At 44.7% G+C, this 12,229-nt stretch overlaps 1 protein-coding gene across 1 annotated transcript in view; it reads right to left on the bottom strand.

Annotated features, from left to right (window-relative positions):
• Nucleotides 1–10,209, bottom strand: part of LOC147610270 (isocitrate dehydrogenase [NAD] regulatory subunit 1, mitochondrial-like) — a 48,457-nt gene extending 38,248 nt beyond the window's left edge. The window contains exon 1 of the mRNA XM_086786056.1: nt 9,383–10,209. Coding sequence (XP_086642182.1) covers nt 9,383–9,940 — 558 coding nt within the window. The 5' untranslated portion in view covers nt 9,941–10,209. The remainder of the gene's footprint in view (nt 1–9,382) is intronic.
• Between the last annotated feature and the right edge of the window lie 2,020 nt (nt 10,210–12,229).

Here is a 12,229-nt window from a genome sequence, read left to right as displayed (position 1 = left end):
GACGCGCCTTCCGGGACTAGATGGTGGTTGGCTTGCCAGATGTTGGTAGTAGGCAAGGACGCTGCAGTTCTTGCATACGTGGTAAGCAGCATAGGGAATCCTTTCCGAAGCAGGCTTCCAGGCGGGCTTCGAAACCTTTGGAGTTGATTCACACTGACTTGTGTGGACCACAGCAGATACCATCCTTGGGAGGATCTCTCTACTTCATGCTGCTTGTTGATGATTGTACCAGATTCACGTGGGTCTACTTTCTTTCACAGAAGGACCAGGCTTTTGCTCGGTTCAAGGATTGGCACGTGATGGTGGAGAAAGAGTCTGGATTTCAGGTCAAGACTCTCAGGGCTGACAAAGGAGGGGAATTCTCCTCGACTGTATTCTTTCGGTTTTGTGCAGATCATGGCATCAAGAGGGAATTGGCCAATACCGGATCGCCTTCGGAGAATGGAGTTGTTGAACGTAAGAACAGGACTGTGGTGGTGGAGATGGCGAGGACCATGCTGGAGCATCGAGATCTTCCTCGTCCACTTTGGGGTGAGGCTGTGGCAACAGCTGTCCATACCATTAACCGCTCTCCGACGACTTCTGTACCCCATATGACTCCATTTGAGGCATATTTTGGCAGGAAACCCGATGTCTCACACTTCCGTGTCTTTGGGAGTGACGCGTATGTACATGTTCCGAAGAAGCAGAGGGGGAAGCATCTACAAAGGAGCTGCGTTTTTTGTTGTGGAGCTGCGTTTTCTGTTGAGGACCTGCGTTTTCCACAGAGGTGCTGCGTTTTCCACAGAGGTGCTGCGTTTTCAGCCTGAGATCTGTGTTTTCAGATCTCACATGGTTTTAACCCAAGGGAGTCATTTCTTACCTCTCCTTTTGGTTTCCCACCCTCCCATCCCTTCTTCTCCTTCCTTTCTCTTGGCTGCACTCAGCTTTCGAGGAGGAGTTTGCTGATTTTCTGATCAGCTTTGTTGAAGAGGAGGATTTTGCTGCGTTATCGGAGATATGGCTTCTGGTCATAGTCATTCTTCTCACTCGGGGATTCTCTTTTCTTCTCCCCGATCCCAAGCCCCAAATTCACAGGGATCTTCTTCCCAACTTCCTGTTTCTCTACCTTATTCTCAGATTCCTGCTTCTTTTCCTTCCATATTCCCCACCACCACCACTTCTCTTGGTTCTCCCCTCCCACAACCCTCATCCCACTTCTCTTGTTTCTTGGTAAGCTGCCATCATCCTTTGACTCTTTCAAAGATCACATCTACTTCCGTGAGCCTCTACCCTCTTTTGAGGAAGTTGTGACTTACTTACATGACAAATGTTTATTGAGAGGCAAAGGGAAGACAAATTCTGCTTTTGTTGCCCAAAGTAAGGGCAAGTTCAAAGGAGGCAAAGGAGGTAGCAACAACAAAAGCGAGAAGGGCAAAAGCAAGGGTTCTAAGGAATCCAGAGGTTCCAAAGAAGAGGAGTGTGCCTATTGTGGCAGGCCTGGCCATACGGAGGCTCGGTGTTTTGCAAAGCGTAATGATTCCAAAGCCGCCAAAGCCAAGGACACCTCCAAAGATGCTGACAAAGATTCCAAGGACAAAGGCAAGGATAAGGTTCCAGAGGAGGGCAATGCCAAAGTGGCATGCATGATAGTTACATATTCTCCCATTTCTTCATAGGATTCCTTCCTTGTGGTCACAAAGATCACTTCTGATGCAAAGGTGAGTGCCACACATGAAGAAATTGAGTGGATTGGTGATAGCGGCGCTTCGGCACATATGACCAAACATTCCCACATTATGGAGGATTACAAGCCACTTTCTTCTTCTGTACGCATTGGAGATGACTCCTCCTTACCTGTCCATGGAGTTGGTAACATTTCTTTTGGTTCCTCTGCAACTTTACATGATGTTTTACATGTGCCACGTATTTTGAAGAATTTGTTTTCAGTGAACATGGCTGCTCGGAAGGGACTTGGCATTTATTTCGATGATGAGGTGATTGAGGTGATTGATCGGAAGACTCGGTTGTTACGGTTGTGGCTAATGGTGTTCATGATGAAGGCCTCTACAAGATTACCAACTTCTCTTCTCAGATTTCTTCCTTGGAATCTCATCTTCATCAGCTTTTCTCTCCCTCCCATGCCTTAGTTTCTATTGTAGATACTTCTTTGTGGCATTCACGTTTTGGTCATGTGCCTATTGCCGCTCTACAAAAGCTTCATTCCAAGCAACTTGTTAGTGGACTTCCAGAGTTGAGAGCTCTCCCACACATTTGTTCCTCTTGCATGATGGGGAAACATCACAGGGAGTCCTTTCCAAAAGAGGCTACACATAGAGCTACTCGGACACTTGAGTTGATCCATGCAGACTTGGCTGGCCCTATGGAGGTTGAGTCCCTTGGCGGGGCCCGTTATTATATGCTCTTGGTGAATGACTTCACACGGAAGGTCACGCAAATCTGATGCATTTGCAAATTTCAGGTCTTGGCTTCCAATGGTTGAGAACCAATCTCAAAGCAAAGTTTCATTCTTATGAACTGACAATGGTGGTGAGTTTGAACCTTTTGATGAGTTTCTTACTTCTAAAGGCATCCAGCGGCAGACGACTGTTCCTTATACTCCTCAGCAAAATGGAGTAGTGGAGCAGAAGAACCAAACAGTGAAGGAGATGACTCGATCCCTCTTGCATCATGCGAGTCTCTTTCTGGGGTGAAGCTGTGGCTACCTCAGTGTATCTCATCAATCGCTCTCTCACAAAGGCGGTCGATGGGAAGACACCAGAGGAGGCGTTTTCTGGACATAAGCCCTCCGTCTCACACTTATGAGTTTTCAATTGTGTTGCGTTTGTACATGTGCCAGGTCAAAAGAGGACTACACTTTCCCCGAAGTCGAAGAGGATGATCTTTACGGGATATAGTTCGAAGTCGAAAGGATACCGCTTTTGGGATCCTGCGTTGGAGGACATCATCATATCTCGTGATGCTCGCTTTGATGAGACCCTCTTTGGATTTGATTCCTCTTCACCCATACAGTTTTCTGAGGATATTGATCCATTTCCGCCCGATATCGGTGAATTTTCTTTGCTCCCATCAGGCACTTCATCACCCCCTGTGCCTCCGGTGACTTCGGCAGCGATTCAGCCCGCTGTTGCTACTGTTTCAGCCCCTGTTTCTGCTGTTTCCAGCCCCATACAGAGTGCTGGACTGTCTTCCGAAACTTCTCAGCCAATCTGGACAGTCTCTACATCATCTCCCACACGCTCAGACGTCCCTTCTTCATCCCCGGCTGCCCCGTGTGCGTCCATTACAGCTGCGGATCCTTCCTCTTCCACATTTGTGAGGGCTCGTCCACCCCGTTGGGTCCAGCAATTACTTCGAGATTCTGGCCTTTCTGACAGTCCGTTGCATGACCAGGTCTCTACTTCTTCGTCTGAGGAGATCTTCTTGGGTTCCCACTCCCACAGTGAATTATGCTCTTATGAGTACTTTGCAGACGATTGATGAGCCCGAATCTCCAGAGGAGGCCCTTGCGCAACCACAGTGGCGACAGGCTATGGAAGCCGAGATGTCCTCTATTGAGAGGAATCATACATGGAATTTAGTACCACGGCCTTTACATCGACGAGTCATCGGTGTCAAATGGATCTTCAAGTCAAGTTTCATGCAGATGGTACTTTGGATACGTACAAGCCCCGTCATGTTGCTCGTGGATATGCTCAAAAGGCCCGCGAGGACTTTGATGAGACATTTGCTCCTACAGCCAGGTTTCCTTCCATTCGTATTGTTTTGGCTCTGGCTGCTCGTTTCAGATGGCCTGTGTTCCAGATGGATGTTAAATCTGCCTTTCTGAACGGTGATTTAGTGGAGGAAGTTTATGTGGAGCAACCTCCTGGTTTTGTGATTCAAGGACATGAGGACCATGTTTACTTCTTGAAGAAAGCTCTTTATGGTCTCAAACAAGCACCTCGTGCTTGGTATCAAAAGATTGATGCTTTCTTGTTATTATTCTTGCAGGCTCACAGATTGAGTTGGTCACTCAGGTTCAGTCTCAGCTTTCCCTCACGTTTGAGATGACGGACCTTGGCTTACTTCATTATTTTCTTGGTCTGGAGGTTTGGCAGAGAAATGATTGCATCTTCATTTCCCGGGAGAAGTATGTGAAGAAGTTGCTTGCAACTTATGGTTTGACAGATTGCTCTCCTCTCTCGTCCTATGGATCCCAATGCGAAATTGTCTAAGGAGGATGATACAGCTTTGGTGGATTCCACAGAATACTGGCAATTAGTTGACTCCTTGCTTTATCTTGTCAACACCCGACCGGATCTCTCTTATGCTATGAGCGTACTCAGCCAGTTTTCTTTAGCAGCTCGGAGATCTCATTGGCAGGCAACTTTGAGAGTGCTTCGGTATCTTCGTGGCACATCAGATTATGGCATCACTTATTCTGGTGGTTCTTCTTTGGTGGGCTTTATGGATGTTGATTGGACTGGTTGCATTGATACTCGGAGATCTACTACGGGATATTGTTTCATGCTTGGGACAGGATTGGTCTCTTGGAAATCTTAGAAGCAGAGGACAGTTGTGCTGCTTCTTCTACCAAGGCTGAGTACAAATCCTATCTTCTCTCCGCAACTGAGGCATTATGGATACATCAAATTTTGGAGCATTTATGTTGTGCGGATGATTCCCTTGTTGTCATCTTCTCGGATTCTCAAAGTGCCATTGCTTTAGCTCAGAATCCTGTGATACGTGGCCGCTCCAAACACATTGAGGTTCACTATCATTTTGTTCGGGATTGGATTGAGCTTGGTCTTCTTCGACTTGAGTATTGTTCCACTCAGGACAATCTTGCTGACCTCTTCACCAAACCGCTCCCTCGAGCTTCTTTGGAGGTCTTTCTTCAGCATGCTGGAGTTGGTCCGCCTATTTGGCGCTGAAGAGGAGGTGTTGGCATTATCATCTCCAAATTGGGCATATATGTGCATATTTCATGCTGTATCTGGCCAGATTTATGAGGCCATGCATTCATCTTATTGTAGATATTTTTTTGCTATTTTTGTCTATTTTTTAGACATTATTCTAGTATTTTTTGCATAGTCGGCCGCCCACTGTTTTTATGCTGGCCAACCAGCTCTTTTCCAACCTATAAATAGGTGGCTTGGGTTAGCATCATTAGCACTTCATTATTCAGCCATTGCTGTTGGTTGTATGTACCTAAGGGCAGCCCTCGTGCTCTACTTCAACAGAGAACAAGTTTTCTACCTCAGTTCTTTTGCACATGTGTTTCTTTGCAAGATCTATTTGCTGTTTTTTCTGATTTACAGCCATTCTTTCAAGAATGTCCTCATCGGGCTAGTACCAAGGTATGAGTCAAATCCCCACATCTCAAAGATAACCAAGAGAACTGAATACCCAATCTGTAAAAGATCCTCAAGAAAACTTTTTGGCAGAGCAAACATTGAGATGGCATTGTAACCCTTTTTCTTATTGGAGGAATTTTGTACCAAAAATCATATCCTGTCACATGCACTCTGCACTCGATGCATGGTGACAAGATGGCTCATCATCAGAAGTGCAACAGTTGTACAGTTTTAGAACCCAATAGGATGATAATTGTCGTACGCCGTGACCCCATTGTACATCCTCAGTCCAGGATAAGTCAAGCACGAGCTACGTAGGTCATTCCTCGACCTTAGCGGGTCGGTCAGTCAATCAATCAGTCAAGTCCCTTAACCCACTTGGTGAGAATCATTCATGCATGTAGAGTCAGTAGAAGCCTTAGGGTTTGCATCAGAAAGCACTCTGCATCCTGCATAATATGCATTCATATGTCTGTGCATCATTTAGAACATCCCAGAAGCCTTAGGGAATTTATCAGGATTTATCTGGTATTTTTTCCATATTTTATAGTATTTATTTAGCATTATTTGCATTATTTGTCATTTATAAATATAAACTTTATTAAATGACCAACCAACTTGACCAACCTCCAGTTAGTATAAATAGGGTTGCATAGGGCTCAGTTTCTCATTCAATCTTCAGTGTGCTAAGAGCTTTCCTCCTCATCCCTAGGAGTTCCCTTGCCTTTAGCACTAGACTAGTCTCATCCAGCCCTTGGAGTGTTTGAGGTTGCTTCAGCCAGCCCTATTTCTCCAACACCTGCAGTTCAGCAACCCCTACAGCCCTAGGCGCCTGCCTTCAGCATCAGTTCAGTCCCTGTTTTAGCATCTATTCAGCCTAATTCAACGCAGCAGTCCCACAGATTCAGCAGTTCAGGTTCAGTCCATCTGTACAGCCCATAGGCGCCTGCAGCAGCCAGCCTGCGTTTTCTGTCCAGCAGCAGCAATACACTTGTGCGTTTCAGTCCAGCACAGCAGATCAGCCTGCATTTCTGTCCAGCAACATCAGTACTTCCTGCGTTTCAGACCAGCAGCATCCCTACAGGTCTGCGTTTCTGTCTACAGCAGTTCTCAGCCCTGAATCATCAGTTTACATCAGTATCCCGCCTTCTGTGCATCATCCATATATGCAGCAGTCATCTGGTGAAGGTAACCAAGCATTCATAAGCATTTACAGCATTCTAACATAGCGTAGAACAATCCACCATCTTCTTTTCTCAGCCTCAGATGTGCAACCCTTCCTCATGCCCTTGGGAAGAGTGCATAGGCTCGAGATCAGTTCATCGAGGTGTTTCTACGGCCGTGTACAGTTCAGCCAATCTCCGATCCTCTGAGATCTTGCGTTTGGCTTATCTACAGTCCACAGTCATTCTCTCTAAAGAAATAAAGCAAATACTATCTCGTTATCAGGATAGAGGGCCCTTCAGTGGGTAATTCGGGACCCAATCTGGTGTACAGTTCTCATATATCTCTCTCTCATATCTCTTTAAAGTTTGAAGTATTAAAGTGGATTGCTAAACTCACGAAACTCAAGATACAGAAGACGGTGTGAGCATTTGTGTGTGGATCTTCCAATACAAAGACTTCCGCTGCATATCACATATCCTTTGATGAAGATAAATCTGAGAGTGCTCCGGAGAAGAACTGGCACTTGATGTTGCTGTTGCTGTTGCTGTTACTGATGCTGCAAGTGGCGGAGCAGGGCTGAGGGCTGGCGGCGCAACACAAGTGTCGGCAACTACACACGGAGGAAGTGGTATGCTCAGAGGCAACAGGCGGCGGTGCTCAGAGGCAGCAAGCAACAAAGCTATTGGGGCGGCACTACACAAGGTGGCGCTGGCGTTTCCTAGCGCTGCTGACTGAAACAGGTAACACAGGCGGCAACAAGGGGGCGCAGGAGGCACTAGATGGTGCAACAAGCTCTGGTGGCGCAGTGTTGGCAAGGCAGTGCAGTGCTCAAAAGCAGCGCACAGAGACAGAGCAGAGGTGCTGCAGGGCGGCGCACAGGCGGAGCAGGCATTACAGGGCAGCACACTAATGGAGCTGGGTGTCTGACGGTGGCAGGCTGCTGTACGAAGATAGCCGGTTGCTATTGATGAGGAAGATTGTCAACTCCAAAAGTATCTCCATACCCTTGGTCTATGAATTCAAGAGGAATCAATGATTCTTTTATACTTGAGGGAGGCCCTTGCTTTTTGCCAAAAGCGGCCCAAACTATGTTTTTGTTTTGCTTTTATCTTTTATATTTTAATAATGATAAAAATTTACTCAAAGTTCTTGATTTGTGCTTTACTAGCTTCAAGGCCCTGCGTTTTGGCCCTAGAGCTGCTTTTTTGAAAAAGCGATCTTTAGTTTTTTTGATCTGGCTCAACCTCCTCTATCCAATGGTGCCCTTGGCTCGCGGTCAACTCAATTTGACTTTTTTCTTTTTCCTACTTTTTGACCGAGACTAGTGCTTTTTCTTGAGCCAACTTCAAGATCCATGTTCCAATGCTTTCATCCATCTGTCCATGTGTGCGGGCATGAGTTCCATCATGTGGAGGGCCAAATAGTTACAAGATCAATACCCCTCACTTGGTGAGTACAACTCTAAAAGTCAAGACTGTTGATCAGTGATGATTATACTTACAAAGTTTCTATCCTTTAATGGCGAAAACACCTTGCTATTCGAGTCCTCTCATAGGATTGCAGTTCAGGTCCTTGTGAGAGGAACTAGAGCACTTGGGCCCTCTTCCAATACAAAGAAGAGAAACAGGTTGTCTACTGCTCAGTTGGAGCGGTTGGTGTATCGCCATTGCAATCTCTGCCTAATTGAGCAATCAGGCAATCCGATAGAGCCTCGCCAAGTCAGTGTCGATAAAATCAACATTGAGAAGGTGAAAGATGTCCCATAGATTCCTCGAAAGAGGAGCGCGACATATATGCCATGTTGTATGAGGAGTTGATGGCACCTGCTCGTGCCACACAAGCATTATCAACAGGTGCTAGTACCAATGCACCAGCTGAGACAAGTGTGGCAACTGAGACCTCTTCTGAGGGTGACGCTAAGTCAATTGAGGAGGCTCCTGATGAGGACATCAAAGATGTTAAGGATTGAGTGTACAGACTCCAAATTGAGGACTCTAGTCTCTGGGACTATTAAGCTCCTCTAATCTATCGGCATGCTTTACTTTGTGTATTTCGGACTTCAATTTTCTTTTTTTGTATCAGCTCAAGATTCATACTTTTTGTGATTCCTTTAAGTGCTCAGTGGACTATGTCACTCTTGCCTGCTTTATATATTGTTTCTTGAGTTTTGATCAATTGCCATTATCGATGATGGAATTCGGACCGATATTGCCAGTTTATTTATGCCAATTGGTCGATTGGGTGCCCACTATAACTAGGTCACCCAAATTCTTTAGTTTTAACTTGTAAAGATGTTTTAATGTGTGAATGATGCATGTTTAATATTATTTTGCAAGCAGGGCAATATTTTTTATAAATATTATAAATTTATATATATATTTTTTGGAGCTTGTACCCCCCTTGTATGAAACGATTTTGAAATGTATGGGATTTAAAAGAAACCTTCATGAAACGCATTTCAAAAAACCCTTGGCAACTATGTTCAGGAGGAGCTGTTTCCGTTTCCCCACTTCCTAATCTCATCTAAGAATTTTTCCACGATTTTTCCTTGGTAAGTTGTAATTTTCCTTTTTATTTCTATTAAATTATGATCTGTCCCAAGTTTCTCCTCTACTTCTCTCAACTGTTTTCATCATTTCTATTTACATCTACTATAAATATTAAAGACATGCCATTTCCTGTCCATTTCCGTTTCCTAGTTTCATGCCGTTTCGCTGCGGAGACATCATCCGTTTCCGTTGCATGCAACTATGGTTAGATCAAAGGCCTATTGGCTAGGCCTTCTCAACACCATAGCCGCAGGGATCTGGCATCCATGGCTTTATATATATATATGCAAATGCAAGCTGAATACAAGTTGTGGAAAGCAGTGTTACCTTAAGGCTTTCAACCACACCAGGAATGACCTCATGCTCCAGACCAGAGTATTCACCTTCTGTGTTCTCTCTGATGACAACGATGTCCACATTGTCATGACGTGTTTCAAGCCCAGGCAAGTTGAAGCAGTGAACCAGAGAGGCAAACAGGTCAAGCTCCTTGCGCAGCTGCACATTCAGAGAGCTCACCCCTCCCCCAACAGGCGTGGCTAGGCCCCCTTTTAAGCAGACCTTGTTCTTCCTGATGGAATCCAAGACTTCTGTCGGCATTTTGTCCATCTTGCCGCTCAACTCATAGGTTTCGAAGTAGAGGGGGGCATGCATCGCCTTCATCACATCTACCACAGCCCCTGTTACAAGGGGGCCTATGCCATCGCCAGGAATTAGGGTTACCGCGCGCGGGGCTCCATCGCCAGGACGCGGCATGTATGTGATGGATCGCCTCTGGCCTATTGAGCAGAAGCTGAAGCTTTCTGTGATGGAGAGATCGCTCAAATGCTGATTCAATGAAGGAAGCCCATGCCTCCGCAGGCGAGGCATCAGTCTTCGCCACGCCATGGAAGCTCGGGAACAAGAAACCGGAAACCTGTCTTGATGAAGAAGACGGTTAGGGTTAGGGTTTTGATTGGAATGCTCTGTGCAAAAAAAAAAAAAAAAAAAAAAAACAGTTCTGCGAGATCAAGCTTCTGAGAGGAGGCTGCTGTCCGTTGACGCGCGAAGTTTGCACCATTTGTGTGTTTTTTTCATCTGTACGTCAAAAAGCTGGAAGAAATCTTCCTTTTTGGGTCCTTCCTTAGAGCGTGTTCACCCGCAACTACATCCGGAGTGCAGGTGAACTTGTGCAAGTAGAAGATATGTCAAAAAGCTGGCAAAAGTTCTTGCTTTTTGGGTCTTACTACATCCGGAGTGCACTCTCGCAGGTAAACTTGCAAGTAGAAGGAAGAATGAGCTCGTTTTGGATATGGAAACATTAGTTTTGATATACGGACCAATTATATAGCTCTTCCTTGGTTTTTACGAGGTAATATTACGGTTTTTACAAGGCAACATATGCAATCATAATTAGCTCACAATAGAGTGTTGTGCACCGAGGGGGGGTGCTGTAATGCTAGATACACTTGTCAATTCTATAACTCTTCCTTGGTTTTCATGAAGCAACATATGCAGTCATGAGTAGCTATTATGGCTCACCCTAATCCTCCTTGAAACACATCCCAAAAGAGATTACCTGGTGAACCGCAACTGTCGTGAGGATCTTTCCAATGGCCGAACTCGTAACCCTTGAGGTCTCCAAGCTCTACAACTCCTTGAGAAGCAATTCCACCGCATCTCTCGTCGCGAGCGTTGTCACACCGCCACGTTGCACTATGGGTCCTCGTCCCTCCTCTCACCTCACTTCACTCACACACACTCACTAGCATGCATTAGGGAGAGAGATTAGCAAGAGGATTAGCAAGAGCAAGACTCAATTGCACAATGGGAGAGTATGTTGTATTATGAGAGAAATTCACTTATATACATGGCCATAAGTGTTCACACTCACTTAAACTGTAGTAGCCGGCCGGGCACTTTAAGCTCATAAGAGGCCTAATGCTATTACAATGACTACTCTCATGATATATCCATGAAGTACATCACTTAAGACTTCATTCTATCTTGCTACCACACGCTCTTGAAACGGGAATCGCCATAGGCATGGCCAATGGTATTGAGAGGTGAATTTGTGGCATAGATCTCAATGGCTCAAAGATGTCAACCGTTGGGTTTAGTCCTTGTGTGATCCTGGGCAATCCCTTTATCGTGGCCATGTTATGGTGCCTAAATGCTCCTTAATGAGCAAGCACAGTTTTTTTTTTGTTGCTTTTTATATTCTCCCAAAGCCCATTATAGCCTCAAGAGGCTTGGCGTACTCTTGTTGGATCAAATGGGTGTCCGTTTGCCCTAATTAGCTTACTAGACGCTGTACGCACGTGAACGACCTTAGAGTTAATTTTTTGGAAAAAGTGTATGCTAGTAACTTCCTAGATGGAAGAGGAGGTTCTAAAACCTGTTTTCCATCACTGTCTTAAGACAAAAAAAAATTTACGAATTTTTTCCATGTTTCACACGTTTTTGAGATTATTTCAAAAAGAATTTTGAAAAACTATGTATGAGAGAGTTGTAATATTTTTGGAGTACTGCAACTTTGTTTCCCTGAGTCATCCGTGATTTTGTCATTTAGACCTTCAAAAAGTAGCCCAAATATATCGTCATCGTTTTCGCGCTGTTTTTTTTGCGATTTTTCATGGTTTTTGGGTTGTTTCTTGCCTTGATTTTCGTCGAACTTTGAGGCTGTTGGTCGGAGGCCAAAATGCTCGATTTTGACTTCGGACGACCAAGTCCAAAGTTGAAGAGCTCAATTTCAGCTTTTCGATGAGCCCTAAAGCGCCTTCATCAGATATACGATTTAGGAGATATAGGTCTTGAAACTGGGGTGTTTTCCAGAGTCCTTTTTTGGCCGATAGACCCCTTTTCACGTTGGACTTCACAAGTTTTATAAATTTTGATTGATTTATTTTTTTCCGCGTAAACTCTAGTTTCGTGAAATTGCAAAAGAAATGGTTCACGTCGTGTATCGGACTTCACGGAATATTAAATTTGATTTTTTTATTATTTGTATTTTTTTTCACACCGTGAAACTTTTTGGTGTGGAAAAATTTTCACACCGTGAAACTTTAAATTTTCACGCTGTCAACTAATCCCTAATTAATTCACACAATTGAGCACATCATTAGATAGAGCAAGGGAATGCTAATCTTTATGCATCAACAATTGTGTAAATTAAGCTAAAATAGGAGATTAATTAGA

The sequence above is a fragment of the Cibotium barometz genome, chromosome 49 (assembly GCF_041138505.1).
Source record: "Cibotium barometz isolate CiBa-2024 chromosome 49, ASM4113850v1, whole genome shotgun sequence".
Lineage (NCBI taxonomy): Eukaryota > Viridiplantae > Streptophyta > Polypodiopsida > Cyatheales > Cibotiaceae > Cibotium > Cibotium barometz.
This window is presented reverse-complemented; position numbering and strand designations above follow the sequence as displayed.